The following is a 25854-nucleotide window of genomic DNA, read 5'->3' as shown; positions in this document are numbered from 1 at the left end:
ACCCCTGTAACCTGACCCCTGTAACCTGACTACTGTAACCTGACCACTGTAACCTGACCCCTGTAACCTGACTGCTGTTTTAAATTCTCCTCTATCTTCTCTTTCTGTTCTCTCTCTCTCATCTCTCTTCTCTCTCTCTCTTCTTTCTGTTCTCTCTCATCTCTCTTCTCTCTCTCTCTTCTCTCTCTATCTTCTCTTTCTTCTCTCTTCTCTCTCTCTATCTTCTCTCTCAGATCGTCATCCCGTTCTTCAGCCTACTGATCAAAGACATCTATTTCCTGAACGAGGGATGTTCCAACAGGATGCAGAATGGACATGTAAACTTTGAGGTGTGTTTGGGAAACAGCTTGTTGTTTGTAAAGAAATCCCCCCAGGGTCTCCAATATGGGTCCTGGGGACCAAACTTGGCCAAATTAGTTTGGCCCACCAGAGACTTCCAGAATGACCTTATGTGTTTATGAATAATATTTTTTCGGGGGAGGGTTTGGTTCACTACTGAGGTTTACATTTTGACAAGGGTTTGTCCACCTCAGTAATAAGATGAAGTAAGGTTGTTACATAACCCAGATCCAGCAGTTTCAGAAATTTCCCATTGCTAAAAGGAGACTGTTTGCACACCAACATATTTACAGTACATAGTAACGGAAAAGGACTTTATTTGAATTTTTTCTTCCCCAATAACTGACAGATGAGGAAGTAAGACTTCTGCTCTGCAGTGGAATTAAGACTTTTATCATTGGAGACCCTATTCATAGTCTAGAAAACAGTCATCAGGGCAGACAAGTCATCAGGGCAGACAAGTCATCAGGGCAGACAAGTCATCAGGGCAGACAAGTCATCAGGGCAGACAAGTCATCAGGGCAGACAAGTCATCAGGGCAGACAGTCATCAGGGCAGACAGTCATCAGGGCAGACAGTCATCAGGGCAGACAGTCATCAGGGCAGACAGTCATCAGGGCAGACAAGTCATCAGGGCAGACAAGTCATCAGGGCAGACAAGTCATCAGGGCAGACAAGTCATCAGGGCAGACAAGTCATCAGGGCAGACAAGTCATCAGGGCAGACAAGTCATCACGGCAGACAAGTCATCACGGCAGACAAGTCATCAGGGCAGACAGTCATCAGGGCAGACAAAGACAGTCATCAGGGCAGACAAAGACAGTCATCAGGGCAGACAGTCATCAGGGCAGACAAGTCATCAGGGCAGACAAGTCATCAGGGCAGACAGTCATCAGGGCAGACAAAGACAGTCATCAGGGCAGACAGTCATCAGGGCAGACAAGTCATCAGGGCAGACAAGTCATCAGGGCAGACAAGTCATCAGGGCAGACAAGTCATCAGGGCAGACAAGTCATCAGGGCAGACAAGTCATCAGGGCAGACAAGTCATCAGGGCAGACAGTCATCAGGGCAGACAGTCATCAGGGCAGACAGTCATCAGGGCAGACAGTCATCAGGGCAGACAGTCATCAGGGCAGACAGTCATCAGGGCAGACAAGTCATCAGGGCAGACAAGTCATCAGGGCAGACAGTCATCAGGGCAGACAGTCATCAGGGCAGACAGTCATCAGGGCAGACAGTCATCAGGGCAGACAGTCATCAGGGCAGACAGTCATCAGGGCAGACAGTCATCAGGGCAGACAAGTCATCAGGGCAGACAAGTCATCAGGGCAGACAAGTCATCAGGGCAGACAGTCATCAGGGCAGACAGTCATCAGGGCAGACAGTCATCAGGGCAGACAGTCATCAGGGCAGACAGTCATCAGGGCAGACAGTCATCAGGGCAGACAAGTCATCAGGGCAGACAAGTCATCAGGGCAGACAGTCATCAGGGCAGACAAGTCATCAGGGCAGACAAGTCATCAGGGCAGACAAGTCATCAGGGCAGACAGTCATCAGGGCAGACAGTCATCAGGGCAGACAAGTCATCAGGGCAGACAGTCATCAGGGCAGACAAGTCATGAGTTAAGTGAATGTTACCATCAGTTGTGGTACTGTTAAGTCATTTCTACTGTGACCAGCCATTCATCAATGTTGGGTTAACGTTGCATTAATCTATGTTGGGTTAACGTTGCATTCATCTATGTTGGGTTAATGTTGCATTCATCTATGTTGGGTTAACGTTGCATTCCTCTATGTTGGGTTAACGTTGCATTCATCTATGTTGGGTTAACGTTGCATTCATCTATGTTGGGTTAACGTTGCATTCATCTATGTTGGGTTAACGTTGCATTCATCTATGTTGGGTTAACGTTGCATTCATCTACGTTGGGTTAACGTTGCATTCCTCTATGTTGGGTTAACGTTGCATTCCTCTATGTTGGGTTAACGTTGCATTCATCTACGTTGGGTTAACGTTGCATTCATCTATGTTGGGTTAACGTTGCAATCCTCTATGTTGGGTTAACGTTGCATTCATCTACGTTGGGTTAACGTTGCATTCATCTACGTTGGGTTAACGTTGCATTCCTCTATGTTGGGTTAACGTTGCATTCATCTATGTTGGGTTAACGTTGCATTCATCTATGTTGGGTTAACGTTGCATTCATCTATGTTGGGTTAACGTTGCATTCATCTACGTTGGGTTAACGTTGCATTCCTCTATGTTGGGTTAACGTTGCAATCCTCTATGTTGGGTTAACGTTGCATTCATCTACGTTGGGTTAACGTTGCATTCATCTATGTTGGGTTAACGTTGCATTCCTCTATGTTGGGTTAACGTTGCATTCATCTATGTTGGGTTAACGTTGCATTCATCTATGTTGGGTTAACGTTGCATTCATCTACGTTGGGTTAACGTTGCATTCCTCTATGTTGGGTTAACGTTGCATTCATCTATGTTGGGTTAACGTTGCATTCATCTATGTTGGGTTAACGTTGCATTCATCTATGTTGGGTTAACGTTGCATTCATCTATGTTGGGTTAACGTTGCATTCATCTATGTTGGGTTAACGTTGCATTCATCTATGTTGGGTTAACGTTGCATTCATCTATGTTGGGTTAACGTTGCATTCATCTATGTTGGGTTAACGTTGCATTCATCTATGTTGGGTTAACGTTGCATTCATCTATGTTGGGTTAACGTTGCATTCATCTACGTTGGGTTAACGTTGCATTCATCTACGTTGGGTTAACGTTGCATTCATCTACGTTGGGTTAACGTTGCATTCATCTACGTTGGGTTAACGTTGCATTCATCTATGTTGGGTTAACATTGCATTCATCTACGTTGGGTTAACGTTGCATTCATCTATGTTGGGTTAACGTTGCATTCATCTACGTTGGGTTAACGTTGCATTCCTCTATGTTGGGTTAACGTTGCATTCATCTATGTTGGGTTAACGTTGCATTCATCTATGTTGGGTTAACGTTGCATTCATCTACGTTGGGTTAACGTTGCATTCATCTATGTTGGGTTAACGTTGCATTCATCTATGTTGGGTTAACGTTGCATTCATCTATGTTGGGTTAACGTTGCATTCATCTATGTTGGGTTAACGTTGCATTCATCTATGTTGGGTTAACGTTGCATTCATCTATGTTGGGTTAACGTTGCATTCCTCTATGTTGGGTTAACGTTGCATTCATGTTTTATTGTTCTTTTTCAGAAATTCTGGGAGATGGCGAAGCAAGTCAGCGAGTTCATGGTTTGGAAGAAGGTGGAGTGTCCGTTTGAGAAGGACCGTAAGATTCTCCAGTATCTGCTCACCGCACCGGTCTTCAGCGAGGACAGTATGTACACCCCTCAAAAAACCTCTCCCCCTTAACTCCACAATGCTGCTCCCACGTTGTAGGTCAATGTACCAAAATTATTATATCATTTTAAACTAAATTAACTCAGGAAAGCGTACGCTATGTCCGCTATACTTCAACGTTCAGTGTCCAGAACACCTGCAACACTACAGGGAAAGCAGGGGTTGTATGTGCTGTATGATAATGTGGATATGACGTTCTCTCTCCTCTCAGCTCTGTGTCTGGCCTCCTATGACAGTGATGCTGATGGTTCTCTCTGTTCTCTCTCCTCTCAGCTCTGTGTCTGGCCTCCTATGACAGGGATGCTGATGGTTCTCTCTGTTCTCTCCTCTCAGCTCTGTGTCTGGCCTCCTATGACAGGGATGCTGATGGTTCTCTCTGTTCTCTCTCCTCTCAGCTCTGTGTCTGGCCTCCTATGACAGTGATGCTGATGGTTCTCTCTGTTCTCTCCTCTCAGCTCTGTGTCTGGCCTCCTATGACAGTGATGCTGATGGTTCTCTCTGTTCTCTCCTCTCAGCTCTGTGTCTGGCCTCCTATGACAGTGGTGCTGATGGTTCTCTCTGTTCTCTCCTCTCAGCTCTGTGTCTGGCCTCCTATGACAGTGATGCTGATGGTTCTCTCTGTTCTCTCCTCTCAGCTCTGTGTCTGGCCTCCTATGACAGTGATGCTGATGGTTCTCTCTGTTCTCTCCTCTCAGCTCTGTGTCTGGCCTCCTATGACAGTGATGCTGATGGTTCTCTCTGTTCTCTCCTCTCAGCTCTGTGTCTGGCCTCCTATGACAGTGATGCTGATGGTTCTCTCTGTTCTCTCCTCTCAGCTCTGTGTCTGGCCTCCTATGACAGTGATGCTGATGGTTCTCTCTGTTCTCTCCTCTCAGCTCTGTGTCTGGCCTCCTATGACAGTGATGCTGATGGTTATCTCTGTTCTCTCCTCTCAGCTGTGTCTGGCCTCCTATGACAGTGATGCTGATGGTTCTCTCTGTTCTCTCCTCTCAGCTCTGTGTCTGGCCTCCTATGACAGTGGTGCTGATGGTTCTCTCTGTTCTCTCAGCTCTGTGTCTGGCCTCCTATGACAGTGATGCTGATGGTTCTCTCTGTTCTCTCCTCTCAGCTCTGTGTCTGGCCTCCTATGACAGTGATGCTGATGGTTCTCTCTGTTCTCTCTCCTCTCAGCTCTGTGTCTGGCCTCCTATGACAGTGGTGCTGATGGTTCTCTCTGTTCTCTCAGCTCTGTGTCTGGCCTCCTATGACAGTGATGCTGATGGTTCTCTCTGTTCTCTCTCTCCTCTCAGCTCTGTGTCTGGCCTCCTATGACAGTGAAGGCCCTGAGAATAATATGGAGAAGGACAGATGGAAGTCTTTGAGGTATGTACCCTCCCCGGGGTGATGTTTGTACGTGTGTACCCCTAGGGTCAGCCCCAATGCGACAGAATCTGTCCCATTACTCCAGACTGGTGTAGTTTCTCTCTCTCTCCCCCCACTGAGACTCCAGACTGGTGTAGTTTCTCTCTCTCCCCCCACTGAGACTCCAGACTGGTGTAGTTTCTCTCTCCCTCCACTGAGACTCCAGACTGGTGTAGTTTCTCTCTCTCTCCCCCCACTGAGACTCCAGACTGGGTCTAATCCTGGATGCTGATTGGTTAATACCGCATTCCAGCTGGTGTCTATTCCACAAGTTACCACCGGCTAAATCTATGACGTTAAAATGCCTGTTTACTCTGTTCCAACTGACAGCGCAATCCAATGTCTCATCAGCCCAGCCAGGCAATTTATAAACTTGATCTCCACTATAAAAAAGCATCTAGACATTATCTCACATTTCTTTTAGACGAGCAATTGGTTTTCAACAGCGGAGATTTGTACAAACCTTGTTTGACCTGACTGTGTTAGCCAACGTTGGCTAGCTAGTAAGCGAGGGCAACGGTACAGTTATAATCAACGACTGGGTTGCGTCTCTGGCAACCGAACCAATTGAACGAACGACCAGCCGGCTTGGGTAGCAACCCTAGATTTGCGTCGAGACTTTATCTTGTGGAAGGATGAAATGGGGTGAATAAATTCATCAAAATAACTTTTTTTAATGAATATACAGTACCAGTCTAAAGTTTGGACACAGCTACTCATTCAAGGTTTTTTCTTTATTTTTACTATTTTCTACATTGTAGAAAACTATGAAATAACACATATGGAATCATATAGTAACCAAAAAAAGTGTTAAACAAATCAAAACTATATTTTAGATTGTTCAAAGTAGTCACCCTTTGCCTTGATGACAACTTTGCACACTCTTGGCATTCTAAATCAAATCAAATCAAATTGTATTTGTCACATACACATGGTTAGCAGATGTTAATGCGAGTGTAGCGAAATGCTTGTGCTTCTAGTTCCGACAATGCAGTAATAACCAACAAGTAATCTAACTAACAATTCCAAAACTACTGTCTTATACACAGTGTAAGGGGATAAAGAATATGTACATAAGGATATATGAATGAGTGATGGTACAGAGCAGCATAGGCAAGATACAGTAGATGATATCGAGTACAGTATATACATATGAGATGAGTATGTAAACAAAGTGGCATAGTTAAAGTGGCTAGTGATACATGTATTACATAAGGATGCAGTCGATGATATAGAGTACAGTATATACGTATGCATATGAGATGAATAATGTAGGGTAAGTAACATTATATAAGGTAGCATTGTTTAAAGTGGCTAGTGATATATTTACATCATTTCCCATCAATTCCCATTATTAAAGTGGCTGGAGTTGAGTCAGTGTCATTGTCAGTGTGTTGGCAGCAGCCACTCAATGTTAGTGGTGGCTGTTTAACAGTCTGATGGCCTTGAGATTGAAAAACAGCTTCTGTCTCTCGGTCCCAGCTTTGATGCACCTGTACTGACCTCGCCTTCTGGATGATAGCAGGGTGAACAGGCAGTGGCTCGGGTGGTTGATGTCCTTGATGATCTTTATGGCCTTCCTGTAACATCGGGTGGTGTAGGTGTCCTGGAGGGCAGGTAGTTTGCCCCCGGTGATGCGTTGTGCAGACCTTCTCTCAACCAGCTTCATGAGGAATGCTTTTCCAACAGTCTTGAAGGAGTTCCCACATATGCTGAGCACTTGTTGGCTGCTTTTCCTTCACTGTGCCATCCAACTCATCCCAAACCGGTGACAGTGGAGGCCAGGTCATCTGATGCAGCACTCCATCACTCTCCTTCTTGGTCAAATAGCCCTTACACAGCATGGAGGTCATTGTCCTGTTGAAAAGCAAATGATAGTCCCACTAAGCACAAACCAGATGGGATGGCGTTTCAATGCAGAATGCTGTGGTAGCCATGCTGGTTAAGTGTACCTTGAATTCTAAATAAATCACAGACAGTGTCACCAGTAAAGCACCATCACACCTCCTCCTCCATGCTTCACGGTGAGAACCACACATGCGGAGATAATCCGTTCACCTAATCTAATGTTCATTGCTCGTGTTTCTTGCCCCAAGCAAGTCTCTTCTTCTTATTGGGGTCCTTTAGTAGTGGTTTCTTTGCAGCAAATCAACCATGAAGGCCTGATTCACACACTCCTCTGAACAGTTGATGTTGAGATGTGTCTTTTTGTTTCTTGAACTCTGTGAAGCATTTATTTGTGCTGCAATTTCTGAGGCTGGTAACTCTAATGAACTGATCCTCTGCAGCAGAGGTAACTCTGGGTCTTCCTTTCCTGTGGCGGTCCTCATGAGAGCCAGTTTCATCACAGCGCTTGATGGTTTTTGCGACTGCACTTGAAGAAACTTTCAAAGTTCTTGAAATGTTCTGTATTGACTGACCTTCATGTCTTAAAGTAATGATGGACTGACCTTCATGTCTTAAAGTAATGATGGACTGTCGTTTCTCTTTGCTTATTTGAGCTGTTCTTGCCATAATATGGACTTGGTATTTTACCAAATAGGGATATCTTCTGTATACCACCCCTACCTTGTTACAAAACAACTGATTGTCTCAAACGCATTAAGAAGGAAAGAAATGTCACAAATGAACTTTTAACTAGGCACACCTGTTAATTGAAATGCATTCCAGGTGACTACCTCATGAAGCTAGTTGAGAGAATGCCACGGGTGTACTTTGAAGAATCTCAAATATAAAATACATTTTGATTTGTTACTTTTTTGGTTACTACGTGATTCCATATGTGTTATTTCATAGTTCTGATGTCTTCACTATTATTCTACTATGTAGAAAATAGTACAAATATAGAGAAACCCTTGAATGATGTATCCAATCTTTTGACTGGTACTGTAGGTCAATCATTGTTTAAATATGTTGGTAACCCTGTTGTATAAAACTAATAATGCCCTCAAAGCTGGTGTTGGGAGAATATAATGGCAGGGTTTGCCAGCCCTCGACTTTGTCTCAGGCCTAACAGTTTTGGAATTGTTAGCTAGATTACTTGTTGGTTATTACTGCATTGTCGGAACTAGAAGCACAAGCATTTCGCTACACTCGCATTAACATCTGCTAACCATGTGTATGTGACAAATAAAATCAGATTTGATTTGAACATCCATGCCAATATATCTATTCTCCAATCAGCAGCTTCTCAGACATTATCACTGAATTAGGTGTCTGTTACATGTCTTGTTAATAGATGTTCTCTTCTCTCTCGTTCCACAGATCTACTCTGCTAAGTAGAGTCTAGAGTTTCTGAAGGAGGAACCAAGTCAACCCAGTCTGACAACCAAGCCCTGTGGGGATGTCCAAATAACAGAATTCCTGTTTGGATGGGAAACGACAATCTGACCAGTTCTGTTTAGCAGATCAGGAACTTTTCTGTTCTCCGGAGAGATTGGTCTTCTTCATGTTGTATGTTTCCAGGAAAACTTTTTTCATGTCTTTTCAATGAATTTCTATACTTAAATTTTTTGGGGAAACAATAAGTTACGACCATCGTGAGGAGGAGAGGAAAGTCCAGGGAAACTTTTTTGTCCTTTTGGCTACGTCTGTCGAAAACGTAACGAAACACACCATGTATTTACACTGTTGATAAAAATCTCCGGACATTTTGAAGATGTATTTGACTTTCTACAGGAGTTGAGAGTTGGCTGCTGGATGGCCAACTGATTCAGTCCTAACGTGTACAACGAACAGGCTGCTCTCTCTCTCTATCTCTCTCTCTTTCTCTCGCTCTCTCTGTCTCTCTCTCTCTCTCTGTCTCTCTCTGTCTCTCTGTCTCTCTTTCTCTCTCGCTCTCTCTCTCTCTCTGTCTCGCTCTCTCTCTGTCTCTCTCGCTCTCTCTGTCTCTCTCTCTCGCTCTCTCTCTGTCTCTCGCTCTCTCTCGCTCTCTCTCGCTCTCTCTGTCTCTCTCTGTCTCTCTCGCTCTCTCTGTCTCTCTCGCTCTCTCTCTCTCTCTCTTTAAAAAGCCAGCATTGTGTTTACTGGGAATCAGTATACTGTATAATGGTGTCAAAGCTAACCTACAGCAGGGTTGGTATAGAAAATATGAAGCTAATGTTTATTTGTGTGTGTATGTGTTATACGTGACTCTCTTGCTCCAGTTGGTGTGGTCGGCCAAGCACTGAGAACGCTACTGCTCAATATGTTTACAATGCACTGAGTGCATTGGATTGGAAACATGACGTCCATTCTTTTGTTTGTATAAAAGCTTTGTGATACTCTACAACAGGAAGCAACACCTTCCTTCTCCTCTCATCCTTTATCAATGGGACACTCAGCCAGGGGCAGAAACAGAGGGGTGGGTGGGGATGTTAAGATGGCATTAACGTCCACCCCTGAAGTCCACGGGACCGAGTTTGGGAAACACTGATATAAAGAATAGTGTGCTATTTGGGACACCAGCAGTTCCTAATCAGTGTTATGGTGTTCTGCCACTAACCAGTATGTTCCTGATAATCAGTGTTATGGTGTTCTGCCACTAACCAGTATGTTCTTGATAATCAGTGTTTTGGTGTTCTGCCACTAACCAGCCACTTTGATGGAATAAATATAGCTTTGGAGGACTGTCCTGTGCTGAGCACTCAAGATGATCCATCCTGTGATAGTGGCGTACCTAACCACTATGCCCCTCCCATGAGTATAGAAATGCAATGTGGTTGTATCGCCCCCTTGTGGTTGAGTTAAGTAAGTGCTGTGTCGGAGCAGAGTTGAGCCAGTGATATGTAATAGTGGAGATTGTGTGTGAGATGAGGAGTTGGACATTTTTTTTCCTCAGTTAATGCTGGATCAATCGTTCTTCTTAATAGGTTGTACTTTCTTCATATTATTGTTTTCATCATATTTGGTTTATTTATGATTCTCTCTGTAGTCGTCATTATTTAATATTATGGATATTCACAAATATTTTATTGTATTTGTTATATCATTTTGTACTAGGTACATTTAATTGTTATTGTGATTATTTTTTGTTCAGGTTTGTATGAGAACACTTCATTTTTAGGATTCTAGTATACACTTTGAAGTTAAACATCTTGGTCACGTTCCAGGCCCACTATACATTGTAGCTGATATCTGGCAGGCGTTCTGCAATGTCGTCGTTCTGGAACGCGGCCATTTTTTTATTTTTTATTTAACTAGGCAAGTCAGTTAAGAACAAATTCTTATTTTCAATGACGGCCTAGGAACAGTGGGTTAACTGCCTGTTCAGGGGCAGAACGACAGATTTGTACCTTGTCAACTAAGGGATTTGAACTTGCAACCTTCCGGTTACTAGTCCAACACTCTAACCACTAGGATACCCTGCCGCCCCCATTGACTGACGTATAGCTTTGCCTTGAAGATGTATTTGACTTGTCTTTTGCCTTGCAGTTTCTCCTCTCTACATGATATTGTGGTTTGACTGTGTAAATACTTCTGTTTTTCCTGTGTTTATCTGGTTTTTTTTGTATTTGAACTGTTAAACTGGAATAGATCACCTGTTTTATTACCGAGTTAGTTGTTAGAAGAGAAAGTGACAAAGTTCATTTAAAAAATGCTTAAGTTAATGGAGGAATCTGTCGTCTCTTCGTCTCTCCCGAGCTCGTACGGGAGTTGTAGCGATGAGACAAGATAATAGCTACTACAACAATTGGATACCACGAAATTTGTTCTTAACTGACTTGCCTAGTTAAATAAAGGTTAAAGAAATATGGCTCTGTCATACACCACATTTTTTGTTTTTGTTGTCATAGGTTACGTAGCTAAAATGCTTAGTAGCCTAATTTCCTGGCATGGGCAACAATGAACCAGCTATGTTAGCTAGCTAGTTTAACGTGCGACTACTAGGTTACATATTGAACTTCAATCGTCTCAGGCCAGTGGCACAACATTATCAATTTATGGTTAGATCAGCATCGCCGTTATAATCATTGGCCTGTACAGAGAATTAAGTCAAATCCACATCTCCATCCATGGCTTATGAAAGGGACAATTTAGCAAGCTAGCTACTGCAGGACATCAACACAAGCAGACCAGAAACAGACACGTGTTTTTGAAAATTACATTTTGCTTGGGAAGTGATTTGATTGGTGTGAAGCCAAATCCAAACTTCCTTCCACTGGGAGGCGTTTTGCTGCACCAGGACAACCCATAGTTAAGCTAGGCTCAATGCTGATTGGCTAATTTTATCATTATTTTGAATCAAGGGAGGCCAAATGTTTGCTGGCATCAATCAATCAAATGTTACGGCGGCAACATGTGATACTCTTTTGGTCCAGACAGCATCAGATACATGAGCTACACATACCGAGACAGAGGGGGCGCTGTTTCCCTGTCCAGACAGCATCAGATACATGAGCTACACATACCGAGACAGAGGGGGCGCTGTTTCCCTGTCCAGACAGCATCAGATACATGAGCTACACATACCGAGACAGAGGGGGCGCTGTTTCCCTTGCTTGGATGATTTCTCCTGCGAGATTCAGCCACTTGCTAATTGACAAAAAAATATGAAAACACAAGAGACTTAAGATAAATATATATATATATATTTAAATGCATTGGTTAAATATTTGGAGAAGCTTGGCATCCACAAATACACACCACTGATTCTTAACCCACTGATATATGTGTTTTACATGTTTTAAATTTTCTTCTTAAACTTGATACAAGTCAGAATATATTGAATAATAAGGTAAAATTAATTATCTCAATAAATGTTTTTATTATTACCTGTAGCAATGTGAAAACAGAACTCTAACATATCGGATATATAAAGACATTGACTTTTGGGCCACTTGTCGGTTTTCTGCTCGTTGGTCTTCGTATTGTTGCTGAATCGTCAGAAAGGTTTGTTTCAACCTCTTGGACTTCAGAATCCCCTGACAAACACTGTCATCTCTGTTATCTTGGTTGTGTATATGTTACAGTGTGTTTCTCTACACTGACATACAGCTCTTAGTGAGAGTTTTTTTTTTAACCTCTTAAAGACAGGAAACTGTCATATCAGACAGGAGAAAAACTAAGGAGATGCGAGTGAAAACTAGATATTTAAATTACTAAGGGTCAACTAGGGCCCACGAGGCTCTAGTCAAAAGGATTGCTCGAAAGCATTTTGCTACCACCGCAATAACATCTGCTAAACACGTGTATGTGACGTACAGCACTAAGGAATAGTGTGCCATTTGACACACACACACACACACACACACACCTAGACTAGTGAGGTCATCACTGACCATTCACCACTAAGTCATTGGTCATATCTCAGAAGAAAATGCTCTGTCATAAGCTAATGTGGTGTTTGGTTCCTTAGACGTTTTTGTGTGATCTGGTCTTCTGCAGTTTGACTGCAATAAAGATCACCTGGAACGCACCCAAAATGATGGGATCAAATGGATGAATAGACTACATATCTGGCGGTTTGAAACACGTCTATAACATACGCATAAGCATATTATTTCATACACATTTTTATCTTTAAATTATGTAGTAGCCTTTGGCCAACGCACATGCGGAGTGTTTTTGTCACTTCCTGCCAGCTACGTTAGGTTAATCACTTCCTTGAAGAGCTCTGATTTGAGGATTCGTTTATCTCAAATCATGCATCTGCGCAGTACCTCCCAAGGCTGCCTTGCCATTAAACGGGCTCTTCCGGTATCTTCACGATCTCACTCAGCTCAGCTGTCATTCTTATTTGCAAACAAAGATCCCGTGCTCGGATGTTTGCAGCTCCGCCGCCCGTCCACCCCGTTTGTCACTTGAATCGTGCTGTTACCGGATAAAATGGGAGAAAACGGCGACACCGAGATCATAGAGCATCACGTTGACGAGGAGATGGAGAAGAAGAGGATATTAAGAAGTCATGGCTCTTCGTTCATGGAGAGTGTTACACCGTCGGAGAGGGATGGACACAGTAGTACGCAGTCTTCCCACCGGCTGCTGGCATACAGTGACGCGCTCATCTCAATCATAGCCACTGTTATGGTAGGTAGGGAGAAGCAGGGACATTTTAATCAACTCTGTGGACATAATGTGCATTTCTAGCTTGGTAGCAGCCTATTAACTATCGATATCAAATCAAATTACAAGAGGGGCTATGTCAACTCCTAAACCCTCACATTTCCAGAAAAAGAATTGGGTGAACATGGCAGCCATTAGCCATGTTTCCATCCAATTGGTGACAGATTTTCATGCGAATATTCAAAAATACGCATAAAAACAATGAACATTTTCCCACCAGAGATGTTTCCATAAAATTAACCTGTTATGAATTAAAAGCGTGTGCGTGATGACGTAGGGCACATAACTTTTGCGTTTCGATTCCCATGTTCGTAATAAAAAAATAATATATAAATGAAATGTGTTTCTATCGCATTTTCAACTCTACTGATGGTTTTGTCACGACATGTTGCGTTATATAGAGAATGTGCCCACTCTGATCTTAGTCTAGCTAATTCGATTTGATTGTTATTATTTGCCAAGCGGCAGCCAAGCGTCGATCATGTCACCTGAATAAGACCCTCGATATTTATTGAAATGGAGCAACAAGCTAATCAACGTTGGACTATTTAAAAACATTTTTATTTTAATGTTTTATCTTTCTCAGCATTGTTGGAAAATTATCCGTATGTACGCATTTCACTGTTGTGTACGAAGCATGTGACAAATACAATTAGATTTGATGTTATCTATGTATTTGCAGATATTACCTGTTGCACATACAAAGGTCCAAGATAACGAGGTAGGTAAACCTGGTTAGTTACGCTAAAATATATATGTAGGCTAATAACGTGATAACATATATAGAATATGACCAATAATATATTCTGAAAATTGATACAGAAACATCTGATGAAACTCTTGAATAAAAAGTATCTCTGTCTGTCTGGTAGGAATTGAAGGAGAGTCTGCAGGTTCTGCTCACCACTAAGATAGCTGTGTACCTGATGACCTTCCTCATAGTGACCGTAGCATGGGCTGCTCATATCAGGTAAGGTCATAGGTCATGATTATCATATGCCCTGTTCAAATAAACCTTTTGTTTCTTGTTTTCTTGAGGTAAGCACAAAGTTAGCCTATATTGATTGGATAGGTGTAAGCTAGTGTAACGGATGTGAAATGCCTAGCTTAGTTAGCGGTGTTTCTGGTGTAACGGATGTGAAACGGCTAGCTTAGTTAGCGGTTCGCGCTAAATAGCGTTTCAATCGGTGACGTCACTAGCTCTGAGACCTTGAAGTAGTGGTTCCCCTTGCTCTGCAAGGGCCGTGGCTTTTGTGGAGCGATGGGTAACGATGCTTCGAGGGTGACTGTTGTTGATGTGTGCAGAGGGTCCCTGGTTCGCGCCCGGGTATGGGGGCGAGGGGACGGTCTAATGTTATACTGTTACACAAGGTTACCACATAACTAGTTTCACTAATCAAACTCATTTAGATTGGATAAAGTCAGATGGCGCTGGAGCAGAAGGCAGATGTTTTACGCCCCCCCCCCCCCCCCCCCCCCAGCTGTTTTTTTTGTTTGTTTATCTGCGTTGTTTGTTTAAAAAAAAAAATTTGCATAATGTTGCCGCTACCGTCTCTTATGACTGAAAATAACTTCTAGACATCAGGACTGCGATTACTCACCACGGACTAGCAGAATAATTTTTCTTCTTTCACAACTCTGACGAGGCGGAGGATATACGGCTCCTTCGGGAACAGGCCATGACCCCCATGATCTGCGTAAAGAGGGTCCGGAGAGAGGGCTGCCTCCTGAGAATTAGAATGCGGGGGAATAAAACCCCACTTCCCTCAATTCTGCTAGCAAACGTGCAATCTTTGGACAATAAAATCGACGAGTTACGTGGAAGATTAAACTACCATCGGGACATAAAAAATGGTAACATCTTATTCTTCACGGAGTCGTGGCTGAACGACGACAATATCAACATACAGCTGGCTGGTTATACGCTGTACCGGCAGGATATAACAGTGGTGTCTGGTAAGACAAGGAGCTAATGTATTTTTGTAAACAACAGCTGATGCATGATATCTAAGGAAGTGTCGAGCTATTCCTCGCCTGAGGTAGAGTATCTCATGATAGGCTGTAGACCACACTACCTACCGAGAGACTTTTCATATGTATTCTTTGTAGCTGTTTACATGCCACCACAATCAGAGGCACTAAGACAGCATTGAATGAGCTGTATTCCGCCATAAGCAAACAAGAAAATGCTCACCCAGAGGTGGCGCTCCTAGTAGCCGGGGACTTTAATGCAGGGAAACTTAAATCTGTTTTACCAAATTTCTATCAGCATGTTAAATGTGTATGGACCACCTCTACTCCACACACCGAGACGCATACAAAGCTCTCCCTCGCCTTCCATTTGGCAAATCTGACCATAATTCTATCCTCCTGATTCCTGCTGACAAGCTAAAATTAAAGCAGGAAACACCAGTGACCAGATCTATAAAAAAGTGGTCAGATGAAGCAGATGCCAAGCTACAGGACTGTTTTGCTAGTACAGACAGGAATATGTTCTGGTATTCCTCCAATGGCCTTGAGGAGTACACCACATTGGCTTCATCAATAATGCATCGATGACGTCGTCCCCACAGTGACTGTACGTACATACCCCAACCAGAAGCCATGGATTATAGGTAACATCCACACTGAGCTAAAGGGTGGAGCTGCCGCTTTCAAGGAGCAGGACTCTAACCCGGAAGCTTATAAGAAATCCCGCTATGCCCTCCGACGAACCATCAAACAGGCAAAGCGTCACAGGACTAAGATCAAATCATACTAGCTCCGACACTCGTCGGATGTGGCAGGGCTTGTAAACTATTACAGACTACAAAGGGAAGCACGGCCGAGAGCTGCCCAGTGACAAGAGCCTACCAGATGAGCTAAACTACTTCTATGCTCGCTTCGAGGCAAATAACACTAAAACATGCATGAGAGCACCAGCTGTACCGGACGATTGTGTGATCACGCTCTCCGCAACCTTTAGACAACCAACATTCACAAGGCCGCAGGGCCAGACGGATTACCAGGACGTGTACTGTGAGCATGCGCTGACCAAATATCAAGTGTCTTCTCTGATATTTTCAACCTCTCCCTGTCCGAGTTTGTAATACCAACATGTTTTAAGCAGACCACCATAGTGCCTGTGCCCAAGAGCACTAAGGTAACCTGCCTAAATGACTACCAACCTGTAGCACTCACGTCCATAGCCATGAAGTGCTTTGAAAGGCTGGTAATGGCTCACATCAACACCATTATCCCAGAAACCCCAGACCCACTCCAATTTGCATACCACCCCAACAGATCCACAAATTATGCAATCTCTATTGCACTCCACACTACTCTTTCACACCTGGTCAAAGGGAACACCTATGTGAGAATGCTATTCATTGACTACAGCTCAGCGTTCAACACCATAGTGCCCTTAAAGCTCATCAGTAAGCTACATCAATAAGGACCCTGGGTTTAAACACCTCCCTCTGCAACTGGATCCTGGACTTCCTGACAGGCCACCCCCAGGTGGTAAGGGTAGGCAACAACACATCCTCCATGCTGAATTTCAACACAGGGGCCCCTCAGGGGTGCGTGCTCAGCCCCTTCCTGTACTCCCTATTCACTCATGACAGCACGGCCAGGCACGACTCCAACAATATCATTAAATTTGCCGATGACACAAGTGGTAGGCCAGATCACTGACAAGACAGCCTATAGGCAGGTGACCAGAGTCCTGGCCGTGTGGTGCCAGGACAACAACAACCTCCCTCCATGTGATCAAGACAAAGGAAATGATTGTGGACTACAGGAAAAGGAGGACCGAGCACACCCCCATTCTCATTGACGAGGCTGCAGTGGAGCAGGTTGAGAGCTTCAAGTTCCTTGGTGTCCACATCACCAACAAACTAACATGGTCCAAGCACACCAAGACAGTTGTGAAGAGGGCATGACAAAACCTATTCCCCCTCAGAAGACTGAACATATTTGGCATGGGTTCTCAGATCCTCAAAAGGTTCTACAGCTGCACCATCGAGAGCTTCCTGACTGGTTGCATCACCGCCTGCTTTGGCAACTGCTCGGCCTCCGACCGCAAGGTGCTACAGAGGTACTGGGCCGTTCTCACTACCATCACTGGGGCCAAGCTTCTTGCCATCCAGGACCTCTTTACCAGGCGGTGTCAGAGGAAGGCTCTAAAAATTGTCAGACTCCAGCCACCCTAGTCATAGACTGTTCTCTCTGCTACCGCACGGCAAGCGGTACCGGAGCACCAACTCTAGGTCCAAGAGGCTTCTAAACAGCTTCTACCCCTAAGCCATAAGACTCCTGAACATCTAGTCAAATGGCTACCCAGACTATTTGCATTGACCCCCCCCCCCCCCCCCCTCATATCTCCACACCACTGCCACTCTCTGTTGTCATCTATGCATAGTCTCTTTAATAACTCTACCTACATGTACATACTACCTCTACTAACTAACCGGTGCCTCTGCACATTGACTCTGTACCCGCACCCACCCTATATATATAATATATATCACTGCTGCTCTTTAATTACTTGTTACTTTTATCTCTTATTCTTATCTGTATTTAAAAAAATACTATTGTTGGTTAGGGGCTCGTCAGTAAGCATTTCACCGTGAGGTCTACTACACCTGTTGTATTCAGCATTTCACTGTGAGGTCTACTACACCTGTTGTATTCGGCATTTCACCGTGAGGTCTACTACACCTGTTGTATTCGGCATTTCACCGTGAGGTCTACTACACCTGTTGTATTCGGCATTTCACCGTGAGGTCTACTACACCTGTTGTATTCGGCATTTCACCGTGAGGTCTACTACACCTGTTGTATTCGGCATTTCACCGTGAGGTCTACTACACTTGTTGTATTCGGCATTTCACCGTGAGGTCTACTACACCTGTTGTATTCGGCATTTCACCGTGAGGTCTACTACACCTGTTGTATTCGGCATTTCACCGTGAGGTCTACTACACCTGTTGTATTCGGCATTTCACCGTGAGGTCTACTACACCTGTTGTATTCAGCTTCCTAACTTAAAGTAAGGAAGGAAGCACTGACTGCCGCGTTAAATAGTATCATGTTTGACCATTCAGAGATGCACTGATGGTCTTTCTTTCTCTCTGTGTTTTTACAGGTTATTTCAAGTCATTGAACGTATTGATGACTGCCTTGCACTTCTCAACCTAGTAAGAACTACTGGTTCTCAAAACCACACCACCCTGCAGCACACCACACCACCCTGCAGCACGCCACACATCACACCACCCTGCAGCACACCACTCCACCCTGCAGCACACCACACATCACACCACCCTACACCACACCACCCTGCAGCACAGCACACCACACCACCCTGCAGCACAGCACACCACACCACCCTGCAGCACAGCACACCACACCACCCTGCAGCACAGCACACCACACCACCCTGCAGCACAGCACACCACACCACCCTGCAGCACAGCACACCACACCACCCTGCAGCACACCACACCACCCTGCAGCACACCACACCACCCTGCAGCACACCACACCACACCACCCTGCAGCAACACCACACCACACCACCCTGCAGCACACCACCACCCTGCACACCACCACCACACCACACCACCCTGCAGCACACCACACCACACCACCCTGCAGCACACCACACCACACCACCCCTGCAGCACACCACACCACACCACCCTGCAGCACACCACACCACACCACCCTGCAGCACACCACACCACACCACCCTGCAGCACACCACACCACACCACCCCTGCAGCACACCACACCACCCTGCAGCACACCACACCACCCTGCAGCACACCACACCACCCTGCAGCACACCACACCCACCCTGCAGCACACCACACCGCACCACACCGCCCTGCAGCAACACCACACCGCCCTGCAGCACACCACACCACCCTGCAGCACACCACACCACCCTGCAGCACACCACACCACCCTGCAGCACACCACACCACCATGCAGCACACCACACCACCATGCAGCACACCACACCACCCTGCAGCACACCACCACACCACACCACCCTGCAGCACGCCACACATCACACCACCCTGCAGCACACCACACCACCCTGCAGCACAGCACACCACACCACCCTGCAGCACACCACACCACCCTGCAGCACACCATACCACCCTGCAGCACACCCACACCACCCTGCAGCACACCACACCACACCACCCTGCAGCACACCACACCACACCACCCTGCAGCACACCACACCACACCACCTGCAGCACACCACACCACACCACCCTGCAGCACACCACACCACACCACCCTGCAGCACACCACACCACACCACCCTGCAGCACACCACACCACACCACCCTGCAGCACACCACACCACCTGCAGCACACCACACCACCCTGCAGCACACCACACCACCCTGCAGCACACCACACCACCCTGCAGCACACAACACCACACCACCCTGCAGCACACCACACCGCACCACACCGCCCTGCAGCACACCACACCACCCTGCAGCACACCACACCACACCACACCACCCCACCGCAGCCACACCACACCACCCTGCAGCACACCACACCACCCTGCAGCACACCACACCACCCTGCAGCACACCACACACCACACCACCCTGCAGCACACCACACCACCCTGCAGCACACCACACATCACACCACCCTGCACCACACCACACCACCCTGCAGCACACCACACATCACACCACCCTGCAGCACACCACACCACCCTGCAGCACAGCACACCACACCACCCTGCAGCACACCACACCACACCACCCTGCAGCACACCACACCACCCTGCAGCACACCACACCACCCTGCAGCACACCACACCACACCACCCTGCAGCACACCACACCACCCCTGCAGCACACCACACCACCCTGCAGCACACCACACCACACCACCCTGCAGCACACCACACCGCACCACACCGCCCTGCAGCACACCACACCACCCTGCAGCACACCACACCACACCACACCACCCCTGCAGCACACCACACCACCCTGCAGCACACCACACCACCCTGCAGCACACCACACCACCCTGCAGCACACCACACACCACACCACCTGCAGCACACCACACCACCCTGCAGCACACCACACATCACACCACCCTGCACCACACCACACCACCCTGCAGCACACCACACATCACACCACCCTGCAGCACACCACACCACCCTGCAGCACACCACACCACCCTGCAGCACACCACACCACCCTGCAGCACACCACACCACCCTGCAGCACACCACACCACCCTGCAGCACACCACACCACCCTGCAGCACACCACACCACCCTGCAGCACACCACACCACCCTGCAGCACACCACACCACCCTGCAGCACACCACACCACACCACCCTGCAGCACACCACACCACACCACCCTGCAGCACACCACACCACCCTGCAGCACACCACACCGCACCACATGCAGCACACCACACCACCCTGCAGCACACCACATCACCCTGGATCACAGTACATCACAACACATAATGGCTCAATATACCTCTCTTATATTGTGTGCCAGTTGGTCAGGATGTAGCATCAAAGCACTGGGCCAGTTGGTCAGGATGTAGCATCAAAGCACTGGGCCAGTTGGTCAGGATGCAGCATCAAAGCACTGGGCCAGTTGGTCAGGATGCAGCATCAAAGCACTGGGCCAGTTGGTCAGGATATAGCATCAAAGCACTGGGCCAGTTGGTCAGGATGCAGCATCAAAGCACTGGGCCAGTTGGTCAGGATACAGCATCAAAGCACTGGGCCAGTTGGTCAGGATACAGCATCAAAGCACTGGGCCAGTTGGTCAGGATACAGCATCCAAAGCACTGGGCCAGTTGGTCAGGATACAGCATCAAAGCACTGGGCCAGTTGGTCAGGATACAGCATCAAAGCACTGGGCCAGTTGGTCAGGATACAGCATCAAAGCACAGGGCCAGTTGGTCAGGATGCAGCATCAAAGCACTGGGCCAGTTGGTCAGGATACAGCATCAAAGCACTGGGCCAGTTGGTCAGGATACAGCATCAAAGCACTGGGCCAGTTGGTCAGGATGCAGCATCAAAGCACTGGGCCAGTTGGTCAGGATATAGCATCAAAGCACTGGGCCAGTTGGTCAGGATACAGCATCAAAGCACTGGGCCAGTTGGTCAGGATACAGCATCAAAGCACTGGGCCAGTTGGTCAGGATATAGGACATGTCCTTTCATTTAATAACTCACTAAAACAGTTTCACTTCTGTCATTGTAACGGTGGTATGATTCACCATGTAGTGAAGCCATGTGTTTTACTGTGGTCTAAACCTTCCCTTTTTCTCTTTTCACCACCCTGCAGCACACCACACCACCCTGCACCACACCTCATAACCCTGCAGCACACCACACCACCCTGCAGCACACCACCCTGCAGCACACCACACCACACCACCCTGCAGCACACCACACCACCCTGCAGCACACCGCACCACCCCTGCAGCACACCGCACCACCCTGCAGCACACCCACACCACACCACCCTGCAGCACACCACACCACACCACCCTGCAGCACACCACACCCACACCACCCTGCAGCACACCACACCACACCACCCTGCAGCACACCACACCACCCTGCAGCACACCACACCGCACCACACCACCCTGCAGCACACCACACCACCCTGCAGCACACCACACCACCCTGCAGCACACCACACCACCCTGCACACACAGTTGATCAGGATATAGCATCAAAGCACTGGGCCAGTTGGTCAGGATACAGCATCAAAGCACTGGGCCAGTTGGTCAGGATGCAGCATCAAAGCACTGGCCAGTTGGTCAGGATATAGCATCAAAGCACTGGGCCAGTTGGTCAGGATACAGCATCAAAGCACTGGGCCAGTTGGTCAGGATACAGCATCAAAGCACTGGGCCAGTTGGTCAGGATATAGGACATGTCCTTTCATTTAATAACTCACTAAAACAGTTTCACTTCTGTCATTGTAACGGTGGTATGATTCACCATGTAGTGAAGCCATGTGTTTTACTGTGGTCTAAACCTTCCCTTTTTCTCTTGTCACCACCCTGCACCACACCACACCACCCTGCACCACACCTCATACCCTGCAGCACACCACACCACCCTGCAGCACACCACACCACACCACCCTGCAGCACACCACACCACCCTGCAGCACACCGCACCACCCTGCAGCACACCACACCACACCACCCTGCAGCACACCACACCACCCCACCCTGCAGCACACCACACCACACCACCCTGCAGCACACCACACCACACCACCCTGCAGCACACCACACCACCTGCAGCACACCACACCACCCTGCAGCACACCACACCACCCTGCAGCACACCACACCACCCTGCAGCACACCACACCACACCACCCTGCAGCACACCACACCACACCACCCTGCAGCACACCACACCACCCTGCAGCACACCACACCACCCTGCAGCACACCACACATCACACCACCCTGCAGCACACATCACACCACCCTACACCACACATCACACCACCCTGCAGCACACCACACATCACACCACCCTGCAGCACACCACACATCACACCACCCTGCAGCACACCCACACATCACACCACCCTGCAGCACACCACACATCACACCACCCTGCAGCACACCACACACCACACCACCCTGCAGCACAGCACACCACACCACCCTGCACCACACACACCACCCTGCAGCACAGCACACCACACCACCCTGCAGCGCACCACACCACCCTGCACCACACCACACCACCATGCAGCACACCACACCACCCTGCAGCACACCACACCACACCACCATGCAGCACACCACACCACCCTGCAGCACACCACACCACACCACCATGCAGCACACCACACCACCCTGCAGCACACCACACCATACCACACCACCCTGCAGCACACCACACCACCCTGCAGCACACCACACCACACCACCCTGCAGCACACCACACCACACCACCCTGCACCACACCACACCACCCTGCACCGCACCACACCACCCTGCACCGCACCACACCACCCTGCACCACACCACACCACACCACCCTGCACCACACCACACCACCCTGCACCACACCACACCACACCACCCTGCAGCACACCACACATCACACCACCCTGCACCACACCACACCACCCTGCAGCACAGCACACCACTCTGCACCACACCACCCTGCAGCGCACCACACCACCCTGCACCACACCGCACCACACCACCCTGCACCACACCACACCACCATGCAGCACACCACACCACCCTGCAGCACACCACACCACACCACCATGCAGCACACCACACCACCCTGCAGCACACCACACCATACCACACCACCCTGCAGCACACCACACCACCCTGCAGCACACCACACCACCCTGCAGCACACCACCCTGCACCGCACCACACCACCCTGCACCACACCACCCTGCACCACACCACACCACACCACCCTGCACCACACCACCCTGCAGCACACCACACCACACCACCCTGCAGCACACCACACCACACCACCCTGCAGCACACCACACCACCCTGCAGCACACCACACCACCCTGCACCACACCACACCACCCTGCAGCACACCACACCACACCACCCTGCAGCACACCACACCACCCTGCAGCACACCACACCACACCACCCTGCAGCACACCACACCACCCTGCAGCACACCACACCACACCACCCTGCAGCACAGCACACCACCCTGCAGCACACCACATCACCCTGGATCACAGTACATCACAACACATAATGGCTCAATATACCTCTCTTATATTGTGTGCCAGTTGGTCAGGATGTAGCATCAAAGCACTGGGCCAGTTGGTCAGGATGTAGCATCAAAGCACTGGGCCAGTTGGTCAGGATGCAGCATCAAAGCACTGGGCCAGTTGGGTCAGGATGCAGCATCAAAGCACTGGGCCAGTTGGTCAGGATATAGCATCAAAGCACTGGGCCAGTTGGTCAGGATGCAGCATCAAAGCACTGGGCCAGTTGATCAGGATATAGCATCAAAGCACTGGGCCAGTTGGTCAGGATAAAGCATCAAAGCACTGGGCCAGTTGGTCAGGATACAGCATCAAAGCACTGGGCCAGTTGGTCAGGATACAGCATCAAAGCACTGGGCCAGTTGGTCAGGATGCAGCATCAAAGCACTGGGCCAGTTGGTCAGGATGCAGCATCAAAGCACTGGGCCAGTTGGTCAGGATACAGCATCAAAGCACTGGGCCAGTTGGTCAGGATGCAGCATCAAAGCACTGGGCCAGTTGGTCAGGATATAGCATCAAAGCACTGGGCCAGTTGGTCAGGATACAGCATCAAAGCACTGGGCCAGTTGGTCAGGATACAGCATCAAAGCACTGGGCCAGTTGGTCAGGATATAGGACATGTCCTTTCATTTAATAACTCACTAAAACAGTTTCACTTCTGTCATTGTAACGATGATTCACCATGTAGTGAAGCCATGTGTTTTACTGTGGTCTAAACCTTCCCTTTTTCTCTTCTAGGCTTGTATGATGTTGATCACCTTTCTGCCGTACACGGTGAGTCTGAATCATGTTAGATCAGTCAGGGGGGGGATGTGAACTTTACACTGACTGACCGATAGGGCCGAGACCATAGCAAAAAACATGAAGCAGACAACTCGTTGGTCCTTTTAGTATGTAATATATATTAGTATGTAATATATATTAGTATGTAATATATATTAGTATGTAATATATATTGTGTGTAGCCTGGATAATAAAGACATGTAATTGTGGATGACAGCGTGTTTGTTACCAACATTAAGGCCGTTTTTCCTTAAACAAGTTACATCTGCTTTGTATCGTGATACTGGTATGGTCCCGGCCCTACTGACTGGCTGGTATGGTCCCGGCCCTACTGACTGACTGGTATGGTCCCGGCCCTACTGACTGGCTGGTATGGTCCCGGCCCTACTGACTGACTGGTTGACTGGCTGGTATGGTCCCGGCCCTACTGACTGACTGGTATGGTCCCGGCCCGACTGACTGACTGGTATGGTCCCGGCCCGACTGACTGGCTGGTATGGTCCCGGCCCTACTGACTGGCTGGTATGGTCCCGGCCCTACTGACTGGCTGGTATGGTCCCGGCCCTACTGACTGGCTGGTATGGTCCCGGCCCTACTGACTGACTGGTTGACTGGCTGGTATGGTCCCGGCTCTACTGACTGACTGGTTGACTGGCTGGTATGGTCCCGGCTCTACTGACTGACTGGTTGACTGGCTGGTATGGTCCCGGCTCTACTGACTGACTGGTTGACTGGCTGGTATGGTCCCGGCTCTACTGACTGACTGAGTGGCTGGTATGGTCCCGGCTCTACTGACTGACTGGTTGACTGACTGGTATGGTCCCGGCCCTACTGACTGACTGGTTGACTGGCTGGTATGGTCCCGGCCCTACTGACTGACTGGTTGACTGGCTGGTATGGTCCCGGCCCTACTGCCTGGCTGGTATGGTCCCGGCCCTACTGACTGGCTGGTATGGTCCCGGCCCTACTGACTGGCTGGTTGACTGGCTGGTATGGTCCCGACCCTACTGACTGACTGGTATGGTCCCGGCTCTACTGACTGACTGGTATGGTCCCGGC

General features: G+C 48.1%; 2 protein-coding genes across 5 annotated transcripts in view; both read left to right on the top strand.

Annotated features, from left to right (window-relative positions):
- The window catches only part of LOC109895186 (ras-GEF domain-containing family member 1B-A), a 77000-nt gene extending 66897 nt beyond the window's left edge, over positions 1 to 10103 (top strand). For 2 of the 4 annotated variants that reach the window (XM_031829587.1, XM_031829588.1), the window contains exons 11-14: positions 234 to 329; positions 3609 to 3732; positions 5045 to 5117; positions 8421 to 10103. In XM_031829587.1, the coding sequence (XP_031685447.1) occupies positions 234 to 329; positions 3609 to 3732; positions 5045 to 5117; positions 8421 to 8445 (318 nt within the window). In that variant the 3' untranslated portion in view covers positions 8446 to 10103. Of the gene's footprint in view, positions 1 to 233; positions 330 to 3608; positions 3733 to 3966; positions 5012 to 5044; positions 5118 to 8420 lie in introns of those variants that run through there. The other 2 variants (XM_031829585.1, XM_031829586.1) reach the window with 1 other exon arrangement.
- Positions 10104 to 12809: 2706 nt separating this feature from the next.
- tmem175 (transmembrane protein 175) overlaps positions 12810 to 25854 on the top strand; it is a 30605-nt gene continuing 17560 nt past the window's right edge. The window contains exons 1-5 of the mRNA XM_031829583.1: positions 12810 to 13163; positions 13882 to 13920; positions 14072 to 14169; positions 18328 to 18379; positions 24751 to 24786. Of these exons, the coding sequence (XP_031685443.1) occupies positions 12963 to 13163; positions 13882 to 13920; positions 14072 to 14169; positions 18328 to 18379; positions 24751 to 24786 (426 nt within the window). The 5' untranslated portion in view covers positions 12810 to 12962. The remainder of the gene's footprint in view (positions 13164 to 13881; positions 13921 to 14071; positions 14170 to 18327; positions 18380 to 24750; positions 24787 to 25854) is intronic.

The sequence above is a fragment of the Oncorhynchus kisutch genome, linkage group LG8, assembly GCF_002021735.2.
Source record: "Oncorhynchus kisutch isolate 150728-3 linkage group LG8, Okis_V2, whole genome shotgun sequence".
Taxonomy (NCBI): domain Eukaryota; kingdom Metazoa; phylum Chordata; class Actinopteri; order Salmoniformes; family Salmonidae; genus Oncorhynchus; species Oncorhynchus kisutch.
This window is presented reverse-complemented; position numbering and strand designations above follow the sequence as displayed.